Source organism: Cannabis sativa, chromosome 2 (assembly GCF_029168945.1).
Source record: "Cannabis sativa cultivar Pink pepper isolate KNU-18-1 chromosome 2, ASM2916894v1, whole genome shotgun sequence".
NCBI lineage: Eukaryota > Viridiplantae > Streptophyta > Magnoliopsida > Rosales > Cannabaceae > Cannabis > Cannabis sativa.
The window spans coordinates 49,865,138-49,880,092 of NC_083602.1; the positions used below are offsets into that span (position 1 = coordinate 49,865,138).

The following is a 14,955-nucleotide window of genomic DNA, read 5'->3' on the forward strand; positions in this document are numbered from 1 at the left end:
GCATAGAAAATTCAAAGCTTTAACAATCTATCCAATATGCTTTCAAAATCACTTAAACAACCCTAATCTAACATGCTTAAACTCAGAACAACAACCAGATTTCAGCAGCAACAACAACAACTATTCAAGCATGCATTTCATCAATTTTCATAAAAATCTCAAGGAAACTAATTAGAAAAAAGCTAGACAAGAATTACCTTGATTAGAGACACACTAACTAGCTGAAATTTACTTGAAATTGAAGAGGAAAAATCACCCTTGAAGCTGCCTCAAATGGCCGAAAAGAGAGAGAGAGAGTTTTGAGAGAGTTTTCTTTGAAAAAAAAGCAATTTTTTCTAAGTTTGTGAAAAATGAAATAAAAGCCATATAATTCCATTTTATTCAGCCAACAATTAAACAATTACACATTTCTTTTTCATTAATAATTTCACTAGAAGACAAAATACTAATGGGGCAAAAAGACCATTTTGCCCCTCCACCATAAAATCACATAAATCATACTAAAGGGGTATTTTTGGGAAATTCTAAATTCCCGGCCATTCCCGACATTCCCAATGTCTAAAACCCGTCCCCAAATTACTAACATACTAAGTTGTGATTTCTACTGAGCCAAACGCCGAGTTCCAAAATACCGGACACCGGAAATGCAAAATATGAAAAACTACTGATGACATAATCATGCATTTCTGAATTCCATAAATAACAGTAATAAATTATTTAAATAGCTATAAATAATTCCATAATTAAACATAAACCACCGCTAATTTCCAAATTAACTAAGCGGGCTTTACAATTTTCCTTATTTTTTTTATTAATTTTATTTTATAAAATATATTATTAATTTGTATATAAATTTACTCTTTATAATTATTTATTATTGTTAAATTTTTTTTATAAAATTATATGAAAAATAATAAATAAAAATTATCTTGAACACTTAGAACGAAAAAAAAAAAATTAATTATTAGTATTTTATATATAAAAAAAAATTATTGTAAAAATAATTGTCACATTCCATTCCAATGTCAACCAAGCAATGTTAAATTTATTCCCATGAAATGAAACCTGCATACCAAACAGCCCCTAAGGTTTCTGTATTCTCTCATTCCTCATCATAGAAAATATTTTCAAAAGATAGTGTATTCTTGGAAGATCATAACTTTCTGTGCAATCTCTAACAATGGCTTCAGGTTAGTGCTTCCGCTTACCTTTCATCATCATCTTCTTCTTCTTCTTCTTTAATTTGGTAAATATTCTATAGACTTATGATTTAGGGTTTTCTATAATATAGCACTTTTAGGAATATATTTAGATTTGTGGTATATATATTTATTAAGTATTTTATAAATCCTAACACATATACCACATTTAAGCGTATAATGTCAAATTTTTATCCTAATAACCTTATGTGTCATCAATTCTTCTAAAAAAATAAAATAAAAATATTTTATTTTCTTCTTTGAGTGTTTTACATTTATTGTTAAAGTATATTATAGTTTTGAAATAGTAAAATTCATGGAATTTATATCTCTACGAGTACAAAACATTGAGTCTTGTAAGTTGGAAATGTGTCATTATTATTGACGCGTTATATTATCCACAACATTATCCCATATATTTTCACAATATAGTTTTGTCCAGTACAAAACCTTTTTTTTTTTTTTTTCCAAATCTAATAAAGTACTGTAGTGCTATATCGTTTAATTTTGAGGTGTGTGGTGTCTACTGAGTACTGACTCGTCCCAAAAATGAACATTTGCTCTCACCATAGCTTATGGCTAAAGCCAGCTTCTTTCTCTTCTTATGGCCCATTATTCTGGGAGAAGAAAGGCCATCCTTCTTCTTCTTCTTCTTCTTCTTCTTCTTCTTCTTATTTTTCTCTTTCTTGTGGTTATGTTGTTTGTTCAGTAGACAAAAATGAGTCCCAACAACACTTTGAGGTTGACCAAGATAAGGCCAGGGATGCCCTTAAACAGCTCGACCAACAGCTGCAATCCATCTCCCAAAAACAACTTCGGTCTCCTAAAATCAAAGGTAACTAATAAGAATTATAAAATTTTATGTAAATGTATTAATATATACATATAATTGGTAACGTAAAAATTTTTATTAATAAAGTAAATTTAGGCAATTGTATTATATGCTGATATATTACTAAAAAAATCAGAATCAACAAGATAGAGAAATTATACCGTTTATAAAAATAAGAATGAAAATCCTATAGTACTTTCAACTAAAATACAAATTCAAAGTAGCAAAATTACGATAAAGAATTCAACTGCTATATACCACCATCATAATTGGCATTTGATTATGAAAACACTAAGCATTTAGAACTTTTAGAACTTTTATTGAGGTGACATGGACATGAAAATTGATCTAAATTAATATCGTGAATATTTAATTAAGTGAAAAGTTTAGTAAGTTTTAAAAATTTGACATAGTTTTCATTTGGGTGAGATTGAAGACCCATATATACTTAAATATTTGTGGTTTTGCTCTCTTACTTATTATTGTCATATTATGAGTAGTGATTGAATTAATGTGGGACTAATGTTTATACTCAAAAATTGATTACATCAATTCAATCTCAAAATACATAAAACTAAACTTAGAGAAAAGAAGAATCATGAGATTTAAATTTGTTGTAAAAGAAACTGGTATGTTTTAAATTTATACCTAGTACTCAATCAAACTAAGATGCTTTAGTATTAGTTTTTATAACTAGGGAATGAATTTGTGCGCAATCTTCAATAAAGTTAATTAATTTTTATCTAAGTGATATGTAAAATATATTATATTATTTTTAATATATAATAGTTAAGATATATAAATTTAACTAATATTAATATTTTAATAATTAATCTATTTTTGACATAATGTCCATTAATTCTATTAATTTATAGTCATAAAGGAGATATCACCTCATGTGATGTAATAAAATAATTAACTTATTATAATATGGATATGTATTATGTTGGTTGTTTTTATAAAATAGTTAATGTTATGTTTCCACCATTTAATATTTTTGGAAAAATATAAATTTTATCAAATAAGTTATTATTCTATGTTATTCTTGTAAATGTATACTTATATTTTTTTATATGCTTGACTAGTATTATATATCAAAATATACACATGTATATATTATTTTTGATGAAAAATATATATAAATATATACTTAGATTCAAAACAATGAAACAAAATATTTAAAAGATACGTATTTCAGATCTTTTTATAGTATTTTAATTTTATTGTTTTAATATTATAAAATGTATATAATTACTACATTATCAATACTTTTATTGTTGAGTTGTTTTTTTTTCTTAAGATATATAACATACAAGACAACTTAGTATAGAAATACTAATTATAACTATAAGTATATTTTTTTTCTTTCTTAAATGCCAACATAATGACATTTGATTTTGTTTGTTATATATTTTTTTATAATTAAAAAATAAAAATAACTACAAATTAAATAATATAAATTGTTAAAAATAGAATAAAGTTTAACTTATTTTAGATGTTAATTATAGTCAAACTATATAATAGTCCATATCTAAAAAATTATTATATTATCTAAATTTTATTTTCTTACACTTTTTTATATTAAAATTAAGATAATTATTTGATTACTATATGGATTATTTTAGAATTATTTGATATTAGTGCATGTTGTAGTTAATAAATACATTGTTAAATGATATTCAAAATCAATAAGTAATATTAAGAGTATGCTATTATAATAATAATTATATTATTATTATTATTATTATTATTATTATTATCATTATTATTATTGTGGGAAAATTACAACTAAATAAGAGAGTTAAATCAACTAAAACTTAATCAATAAATAATTAGCTATAGTAGGATTAACAATCCACAAACAATAAATGAAGATATGAATAGGGACTAATAGAGTATTATTATAACTAGAAACGATTAAAGCAACAAGACAATAAAAAAAAAACTCAAGATATATACTGGATCAAGTCATATAGATTGCTGTAATCTATGACTTACTTTAATTTTGGAGCACCGCCAAATCTTCTTTAGTGCTTCAGCAAAAATAGGGTACAACTACAATCGAGATTGATTTCCTGTTAGATTTTCTCACAATATTTTTCTCTCACACTCTTACCTAAGAATGTTCTTCATCTATAAAAGGTTCTTTATACAAAATCCAAACCCAATCTCTCACTTTTCTCTCTACCTCTCAGTCTCTCTCTCAAGATCACCTCTCGAAACTCATTTGGTCTCATTCTTTCCAAAGTAATAAGTGTTAGTGGTATTTATAGGTCCATGATATAGATCCTAAAGTCGGTGGTTGTAAGTGCTAAGTTGTTAGGTTAGTTATGACTTAACAAACTTAACAAACTCCATGTAACAGTATCTCCACATCAGCATAAGATAAAGTGCTTTCGAATGAGATGTACGCATCCTAGAAGAAATACCAACGCATACATTGAAGAGACTTCTTGGATAGGAAAGGCAATAGCTAGAGTTGATTATCCAAAACTCCTTTCCTAGAGGAACGACTAGCCATTTGGACTACAACTCTTTTCTAGAGGAAGACTAGCTTTTCTAAAGACTCCTTCCAAGTTGACACGATAGACATATGAGAATGCCCTTTCGAATGACATCTATCATTCCACAAGACTTCTTATAGATGGTCAAGTTAGACTTTTGGGAATGCCTTTTTGAAAGACATCTAACTTTTCATAACCGGAACAGTTTTTGGAGATGTTTTTATTTATAGGAACTATACTACAAGTTCCACCTAGTTTCTTCAAATTAAAATACTGACGGTGATGAAGAAAGAACACAGCCATTATTGTTGGTGTTCCAGATTTCTCAGTATACTAACTTTAGAGATTTATCAAGTTCAAGCAATGCTTGAACTTTTTTACTATTAAGACCGTAGTCCCAATATCTGTAGGATTATCTTCTGATCTGACCTTCTTTAATTAAACCAATCGTTCCTCTATCTTCTCTATAATCCAGTGGAGTTTTATGTCTATATGTTTTCTCTTTTCATAATAAATCGAATTCTTACAAAGATTGATGGATGACTAGCTATCCTAGTACAAAGTTACTCCACCTTTTATTTGTTTGAATTCAAACATAATTCCCCAAAGCCATAACACTTTCTTGAATACTTCTGTAGTAGCCATAAATTTAGCTTCCATTGTGGAAAGGGTAACCAATGACTGTACTGGGCCTTCCAACGTATACAGTTCTGGTTTGTCATGAAAGCATAGGAAATGGTTATTTTCTCATATCTCTATTCAAAGCATAGTCAACGTCCACAAACCCTTTCAACTCTAGCTCTCCTTTTTCTTTTTCATAGGCCAGACCATAATTCCAAGTGCCCATTAAGTACCTTAATAACCATTTGAGGGTCTTCCAATGTTTAATGCCCGTATTGGTTATGAATTGGCTTAGGATACTTAGAGCATGCGCTATGTCTAGTGTGGTGCTCACCATCACATACATTAAGCATCCTAAAACCAATGCATATGGTACATCTTTCATTTTCTCTTTCTCTTTCACACTGTTTAGACACTACTCCTTCGACAAAATAAATTGTCTGCCTAATAGAACGGATATACTCTTTGCATCTTTGATGTTGAACTTCTGAATAAGTTTCTTGATGTACCCAAAATACTTTAAGTTGATTGTCCCTTCCTCCTTGTTCCTTAAAACCTTAACACCAAGTATCTTTTTAACTAGTCCAAGTTCCTTCATCTCAAATTCTCTCTTAAGCTAGGCTTAGATAGTTTTGATCATGGATTTGTCTTTGCTCATGATGAGTATATCATCCACATAGAGTAATAAAAACACAATTATAGATTGCTCCAGATTCTTAAAATATAAATAGTGATCATATGTGGATCATTTGACCCTCATTTGTTGCATATAAGTATTAAATCATTTATTCCATTGTCTTGATGACTATTTCATACCATATAAGGACTTGTTGAGCTTACACACTAATTCAAATCATTTCTTTTCCACTGGAAACCCAGGTGGTCGCTTCATGTAGATCTCTTCATCCAAGAATCCATTTAGAAAGGAAGTCTTAACATCAATTTGTTCAACTTCGAACTCCATTTCAGCTGCCGAAGACAACATCAATCTTATAATCTTGTACTTTACTATAGGTTAGAGGATTTTAGTGTAGTTTATTCCTTCCACCTAAGTAAAACCCTTAGCCACCAACCTGGCTTTGAACTGCACTAGTTCATTCTCATTAATTCCCTCTTTCAGCTTTAGAATCCATTTGTATTCCATGATCTTTTTATTCTGTGGCTTCTGTACAACTACCTAAGTATTTTTCTTCTAAAGTGAGTCCATTTCCTCATCCATAGCCTGGAGCCATTACGACTTGTTTCCACTTGAAATTGCCTCTTTGTAGCCTTGGGGCTCTTCCAATTCAGTTTGTTGTACTACTGCCAGTGCAAACTCAATCAAGTCTACCTCAGCAAACCTTTCCGAAGGGTGAATCTCTCTTTTAGTTCTATCACGCGCCAACTGATAACCTTCCAAACCATCTTGTTCAAATCCTTCTGGAACCTATGTTTTGTCTTCATTATCTTCCAGCTTAGCATCAGCTTCTGTGTGTGCACTTTGTTCTGGTTCCACATTCGTTTCTAGTTGTGAACTCTCTTCTAGATGTTTCGTTTCGCATTCCATTTCCATGTGTGCAGTGTTCTTATTTCCTATTTTCCTGCATCACACGGAGACTACTACCTTTTTCAAATCTCAAGTGAGGTTATTCCAACTCATTGAAAACAATATTTCTAGCAATCACAACCTTTTATCTACCCTTCTTAAAAATGCAAATTCTATGCCCCTTCGTACTTAAGCCATAACCTAGGAAAGTTCCCTTAACTAATCTGGGTTCCAATTTGTTAATTGCTTTGTGTACATAAGTTGTACACCTAAAGGTTCGTAGATGCGTTAGGTTTGAGTTCTGTTTTACCGTATTTCATAAGGGGATTTTAAGCTTATAACTCTGTTTGGGCTTCTATTTATAAGGTAGGTTATAGTAGCTAGAGTCCCCCCCCCCAAATGGTTTCCCTAATTCGAAATAGAACAGTAGACATCTCACTTTGTTCAATAGGGTTCGGTTCATCCTTTTAGCAACATCATTTTGCTCCGGGATCTTCACTACAGTTGTATGCCTAGTGATTATAACTTCCTGACACTACTTGTCAAACTCAGAATTAACAAACTCCAATCCATTATTCGCTCTAAGGTTCTTCACTTTATGATCTATTTTGTTTTCCACCTAAGTTTTAAGAATTTTAAACTGTTCCAGACACTCATCCTTAGTTGTCACCAAATAGGTCCAAACACGACTACTATAAGCATCTATAGAAAGAAAATATTGCTTATCGTAATGAGTAGGCACTTTGTATGGCCCCCAAAGATCAACATACACATATTCAAGTATCTTCTTAGTTCTATGCCTTACTGGAGTGAATTTCAACTAATGTTATTTCCCTAAAACACAAGCTGCATAAAATGTTAAGGCACAAAAATTTAAATTTTCATTTATACCTTGTGTGTGCTGTTCTTTGAGGCCTTCTTCACTGATATGTCCATGTTTGTGATGCCACAGCTGCATATCTAATTGTAGCCCTTTCACTAAACTCGCTTCACCGACTGGAATAGTTTCTCCTTGGAGAACAAATAAACAATTGATCTTCTTAACTATCATCATTATCAACAAAGTTTTGGTGATCCTTAAGCTTCCGTGCATGGACTTGTTTCCATAATCTTCATATTCAAGCACACCCAGGGTTATGAGATTTCATCTTAACTCTGGAATGTGCCTTATGCTCGTCAGCACCTTGGTTCCACCATCATACTTTTGATGGTAACCTTTGTAGTTCCAATGACCCTGCATGAATGATAATTTCCTATTAGAACTTTACCTCTATCAATTGATTTATAATAATAAAAAAAATGATTCTTGACTCATACACATGTCATACGTGCATCTAAAGCCAAGAATCCACTCCCTATTTATTAAAGATTCCAATATGGATAACAATTCTCCATCCGTTGAGCAATCGTCACTATCTTCCGTGACTGCAGCTAAATCTTTTGGTGGTGATGATGCCGATTTCGCTTCCTATCTCCATTGTGAGATTTGATGAAACCTTATTGCTCCTTGTACTTCTTGTAAAATCATTGCAAGTGTGTGGACCTTCCACAAAAGTAACACTTTCCAGTTTCCTTCTCCCTAAACTTTGATCTTGATTGAGAGTGATGGTGTTTACTCTTTGAACTTACTTTCTTGGGTGATCTCCCTCCTACGAAATAAAATTCTTCTTTCTTGGATTCTGTTTTCAATTGTAATTCAAAATCCTTTGATTTAAGTGCGATAAGAACATCCTCCAATGCAATCACATCTCTACCATATTTGATGGCAGCTTTGACTTCTTGATACATGATTGAAAGTGATCTTAACAAAATGATGGTCTTTCTTTCTTCATCAACATAATGATTATATTAGCCAATTCTACAATAATCTCATTAAACCAGCCAATATTATCATCTAAAGAGAGAGAGAGAGAAGAAATCATTCTAAAATCATATAACCTTTCTAGCAAATTAATCTTGCTAGCAATTGATTGCTTCATATAGAGTTTTTCAAGCTTGTTCCAAATTCCTTTAGCCGTCTTTTGTGCAACAATCTTTCTTCTCGCACTCGTAGATAGATTTATGATCGTGTAATAAGCCATCTCCTCCATCTCTGCTTTGTCGTCTAGTTTCTTTTCATCCAATAATTTCTCATCTTGAAGAAATTTGGAGACTTTTTGGTGCACTAAGATTCCTTTTAAACTTTCTCTCTATAGCGCAAAGTTCCCTTTTCCATCGAACTTTTTCAATTTGAATCTCACCATTGACAACTTTACTTCTTTCTTCAAAGAATTGCAGCGGAAAGAATCTTGATTCTACGTTCTTGATCGAATACCAAGCTCTAATTTGTTGGAAAATTACAACTAAAGTGCAAAATCAAATCAAATGAAATTTAATCAAGAAACAATTAGCTATGACAGGATTAATTATCCATAAACAGTAAATGAAGATAAAAATAGGGATGAATAGAGTATTAAAACCAAAAACGATTAAAGTAACAAGACAATAAAAAATAACACCAAGATATATACTGATTCAAGTCCTATAGATTAGTGTGATCTATGGTTCTACTCCAACTCTAGAATCCCACCAAATCTTCTTTATTGATTGAGCAAGAATAGGGTACAACTACAGTCGAGATTGATTCTTTGTTGGATTCTCTCACATTGTTTATCTCTCACACTCTTACTCAAGAATCTTCTTCATCTACCGAAGATTCTTCATACAATACTTAAACCAAATCTCTCTCTTTTCTCTGTACCTCTCACTCTACCTCTATATCTTTCTCTCTCAAAATTACCTCTGAAAACTCGTCTGACCTCATTCTTTCTGAAATGATAAGTGTTGGTAGTATTTAAGGTCCACTTCTCGGATAGGAAAGGCAATAACTAGAGTTGACTATCCAGAACTCTCATGGAGGAGGAATAGCTAGCCATCCAAAACTCCTTTTTGGAGGAAGACTAGCTTTCTTGAAGACTCCTTCCAGGTGGACACGATAGACATTTAGGAACGCCCTTCTGGATGGTCAAGTTAGACTTTTGGGATGCCCTTCCGAAAGACATCTAACTTTTCATAACTAGAACAACTTTTAGAGATCTTTTTATTTTGAGGAACTATACTACTACTACTACAACAACAACAACAACAACAACAACAACAACAACAACAACAACACCAACAACAATAATAATAAGAATAATAGTAATAATAATAATAATAGTAATAATAAATGGTGCTGAGAGTGATAAAAATAAAAAGATTTCGTTGATCCATTAATGGATAATTAATAATATTTTTTTCTCATGGGTTTTTATTTTTTGATAAAAATATAAAACTCTCACATAATAATAAAAATAAATTAAAATGTAAACAGAATATAAATTCACATCCTAAATAATTTTCTTTCTTTGTATATTTATAAGGTATACATATACATATAGAATATATATATACAGATAAATAGATTTTTACATTAATTAATAAAAATAAGAAGAATGCCAACAATTTTCACTTTTATAAAATTCATGTACATGATTTTTTTTATTAATAAAATTAATATAAATAAACTACTTCTTCTTCTGTCTATTTTTGGGACCAACAGTGATGTACTCACAAATTAATAAAAATAGAATGAAAAAAAATAATAAAAAGAGATGCTACCTACACTCTTTGATGCTTTCACTAAACTAAACAAAATGATATGTATATTGATCTAACTACATAGTATATTAATATGTACATATTTATCTACATTGTATATAATTTTTAGAAAAGAAATAGGCAAAACAAAACATAAGTAAAGAAGCATATTAAAATTTGACAAAATGTAACAAAAACAACAAAGGGTAACTTATAAAACTCTAAAGAGAAAAAAAAAATTAATATATCTTAGCAAAAATATGACCTTGTGGACTAAAATATTGATTCTAATTTCTCCGACTAATTTCTCAAATCTTCAAGATTAAAATATTATTGATCAACTATTATGTCACCACATCCACTTGTAATAGTGCAAGTTAGTTTTTCATGTAACTATTAATGCTCTCATTACTTTGTAGGAATCAAGGTTTTATAAATGATATTGCATTTGAATATGATGAGCCTAGTTAGATCTGTAATTTTAAAATCTATTTCATATATATATATAAGTTGATTGCTTAATCCTTCTCGTGAAACTTATTTTACATGTGTAAGGTGGTTGCCTAAATGAGGAGTGCTACCGTCAACCTCCTGTTACAATCTCTTAGTCAACCTCCACGCCCAAAAACACATGTCGGAATATTTTTTTTCAATTTTTTTTTACGGGGGTGTTCGTTATGCTTACAACATCATCCCTATAAATTTTTTAAAATTTTCAAATAGTTACAGTGTTGAAAATACGTTTGAAGTTTTTTGAACGCGCGTGGTAAACTGGAATATCAGAAACTCTGTTTTTGGTATTGTAAACTATTCGGAATTTTTCAAAAATCTACAGGGATGGTACTGTAACTATAACGAATACTGCTATGAAAAAAATTGAAAAAAAAATATTCGGCATGTGATTTTGGACGTAGAGGTTGACTAAAAGGTTGTAATAGGAGGTTGTAATTAGCATTTCTCTTGCCTAAATATAATATAAATATATGTATGAGAATGCATACGAAAATAAGTATATTCAACAATAATAATTAAAAATTAAGAATACATACTTTATAAATCATAATCATACCAGTTGCTTAGTTTCCTTCCCAATCCCATATAATAATTTTCTAAAGACCTTCAAGTTCTAAAATAAATATGATGATATATATAAGATAGTCTCTTTTTTAGTTTTTTTTTTTTTTTTATCTTTTTCATATATCTTACATTGAATAATAGTAGAATATATATATTCATAGTATGGTAAGAATGTTTCGGAGTTTTGATGATAAAATGTCTCACAAATGAGCTACACAATATGATATATTCAAAAATACTAATAGAAAATAGAAAATACATACCTTGTTAATCATAATCATACTAATAGTTTGACATACTTCTTATGATAATTTTTTTTATAAAAATAATTCAAATTCTAAAATATATATTGTTCTGGTATATATACGATAGTTTTTAGGTATTTTTCATGTCTTTGAGCAATAGTAAGATATACATATATATGGTATGTCAAAAATAATAAAGCGTCTTGGTGATGATGAATAGCCTCATAAATAAACAAATAAAAATACAAATATTTTTTATTTTTAATGGTAGAATATAAATAATTAATACATATATTATAAATATAATGTTGTAATTATCATATTAATACTTTTTATTTTAAAATACTATAATTCATTCATTATTAATTCCTTTTTAAATTTTAATTAGTAGGTTTTAATTTAATATTAGTATAGAAAATGATTAAAAAAAATCTAAAACCAACACAAAATAATAAAAAAAAAATAATACTATCTTTATAGAAAGCCATCTCAACTCTCATTATACTTTTCTTTATATATATATATATACTAGGTGATTGTTACGTGCCAAGCCACGTAGTGTTAGTTTTATTTAATATTTTAGTTTTTTATTTGAATTAATAATTAAAATAGTATAATTATTTGAACGATTTGTTTTATAAAAATAAAATATGTGTCAGTATATTTAGTAAGTAAAATATAGTTGTGTTATAATAATGTATGTTATTAATAGTAAAATGTACATTAATCTTCTAATTGAAAAAAGTTCTATTATCTCATTTCATATCTAATAATAGCTACACAACTATATATTTATAGACTTTCACATTCTTTGCAAATTACTAATAAGCACCAATAATATTTTCATATTTTAATATTTTTCAACCTTCTCCTCTTGGTGGTAAAATTAAAAATAAAACTAAAAATAAGCACAAACATATAAGGTAAATACTAATTACAGCCCATTTTATCTTTTTTTTTTATTATTTTTTTAAGCCCAAGCCCAAAAATCTCTAAGTCAACCCAATCAATCTTCTTTTATATTATCTTTTCTAAATATTTTATCTATATTTTTCTTTTTAAAAAAATAAATAAAAAAATTATTAATATTCTCCCAAGATAAGTTTGTTAGAGAGATATGTGGCTAAGATGATTTTTTTAATTTAAAAAGAGATTATTAATATTTAAAAGATTGTTTAATTTTTTGGTTTAATTATTGGGTTTATTTTTTAACGGGAGATCAAACCTAATCATTAAATATATTCTTTTATTTTTAAGTATATTCTGTTAAACCAAGAATGTTAAACCAAGAAATGCCGTTAGATAAGCACTTTTAATATATAAAGATATATATATATACACACACTAAGAAATTAAGCTGCACTTCAAGCGATGTTGTCTAATTTTTATAATTTTTTTATATATATATTATACTTATATTGAGTGATATAATTTAAAATATAATATTTTGATGTGTGTTATTATAGACAAGGTAAGAGTATTAAAATTATAAGTATGATTTTTTATTTTTAAAATATATAGAAAGATGGTGATTTTGTGACAAATATCAAAGATCGTAAAATCAACAAAAAAATTACATGTGTTTTTATAATAAAATAAATGAACATGAATTTAATAAAATGGTTTTGTGACTGATGTTGTAGTTATTTTTAAAAGACTATTCTGGCTTTCATTACTTAATAAAAATATACAGTTTGACTATTTTTTATTAAAATTTTTATATTTTATTTTGTGGTGTCGTTAGAATATCATCTCCACAAAAGTGAATGTATTATAGTTATAATTCAGGCTTTCTTTACTTAATTTATGATTACTTTTTTTATTATTTTAAAATTCAGTATTATTAATATTTTTACTAAATAAGTTAAATAATATTATAATTCATGATTATTGACTATTTTTTTTAATTATTTTTAAATAAAAATAGAATAATCTTTTAATTCCTATTTATCACCTTTTTTCTTATGCCTCATTTAATTATTATTAGATATTATTTTTAATTATTATAAATAAGTTTGATTACTTATTATTAATTTAAATATATTTAGATTTTATTCTATTATTAGGTATACTTTATTGTTATGTGTAATTTTTTTTAAGTATATCAAACATAACATAAAAGATAAAATGAATAAAAGATTTAGAAAAAATAAAATACAGAAATCATGCCTCAAATTTATTGGCTTATAAAAATATAGATATATTAGATAAATATATAAATTTGTTTTGATAACTCCAAATAAATTAATAAAAAATTATAAGTAATTGAGCAAGACCATGTTATCAATTACCCATATATTTTAACAAATCAAAGTGAGTATATGAATACCTTATTTATATAGTTAGAAGTATACTAATCATGTAGTTTTTTATCCATGTTAGATTTTTAGAAAAAAAAAAAAAAACTTAATAAAAAATTATATTTCTCAACATCTACAAATATATAAAATAAACTAAATTTATTAAAATTCTAATAAAATATACGCAATTATTGATAAATCTCCATGTATTGAAACTGTTATCATATACCTAATTAAATAAGAAAAATAGAATAAAAAGTTAACTAAATTAGAAAAAAGAGAGTAGAAGATTAGAAGAAATCGTTCATACAAATTTCTATCTGGCCTCTAATATGTTTTCCTTTATATAAATTGATGATTTATATATACACATAAAACTTCAATGCTATCAATGAAAAATTTTATAGGAAAAATAAAAAAAAATTCCAAGAATATATATGTTTTTTGTATACATGATATAGTTAGTTGAATAATTATAAACTATAATGCTTTGCAGCCTCTGATGTGAAGCTTACAACAAGAGAAGAATATGATCAAGATAGTGAAGTAGAAGTAGTGAGTGAGTTTTCAAGCTCATTTCTTGCATATACAGCCGGTCTTCTCATTCTTCTCACCATTTTATATAATATCTTCTTTATTACTGTTATAAAACCATCCATAGATGGACCAGATCAATCTCCAATCACAACTATAGATAGAGATATTCTTAACTACTAATTTATTTTCTTCATCTAGTACTTCTTAAATTAAGTATGTAACTATTGGAAAATACTAGACAAAAAAGAAGGAAGTTTTGATTGTATTATATAGATGTATATTTGCTAATTAAAATGTTGACACAAATATAAATATACATTAATAATTAATGAGTTTGATCAGTTAAAGATTAAAAGGAACTTTTGTCGAAAATATGATACTGTTGGAAAAATTTTCACCAAGATCTTAATTTACTATTTATGTGTGTTGTATTATAACTAATCTAACATCCTTATATGAAAATTACTAAAACAATGAATTAAGCACATAAGAGTTAT

At 27.8% G+C, this 14,955-nt stretch overlaps 1 protein-coding gene across 2 annotated transcripts; it reads left to right on the forward strand.

Annotated features, from left to right (window-relative positions):
• Positions 1-1,629: 1,629 nt before the first annotated feature.
• LOC115718474 (uncharacterized) lies at positions 1,630-14,726 on the forward strand. Of its 2 annotated transcripts, none has more exons than XM_030647259.2 (2): positions 1,630-2,034; positions 14,418-14,726. In XM_030647259.2, exons 1-2 carry the CDS (start codon positions 1,749-1,751, stop codon positions 14,636-14,638), a joined length of 507 nt encoding a protein of 168 aa, XP_030503119.2. In that variant the 5' UTR covers positions 1,630-1,748; the 3' UTR covers positions 14,639-14,726. The 2 variants fall into 2 exon arrangements, with proteins under 2 accessions (XP_030503119.2, XP_030503120.2); XM_030647260.2 differs by lacking the exon at positions 14,418-14,726 and adding an exon at positions 10,855-11,259 and having other exon boundaries at positions 1,651-2,034.
• The last annotated feature ends 229 nt before the right edge of the window (positions 14,727-14,955 follow it).

What these genes read in the sequence shown, in the direction of transcription:
- LOC115718474 (XM_030647259.2), top strand. Translation starts at nt 1,749, where the DNA reads ATGAACATTTGCTCTCACCATAGCTTATGGCTAAAGCCAGCTTCTTTC. An exon ending in TCGGTCTCCTAAAATCAAAG is followed by an intron (nt 2,035 to 14,417) that starts GTAACTAATAAG and finishes AATGCTTTGCAG; the next exon opens with CCTCTGATGTGAAGCTTACA.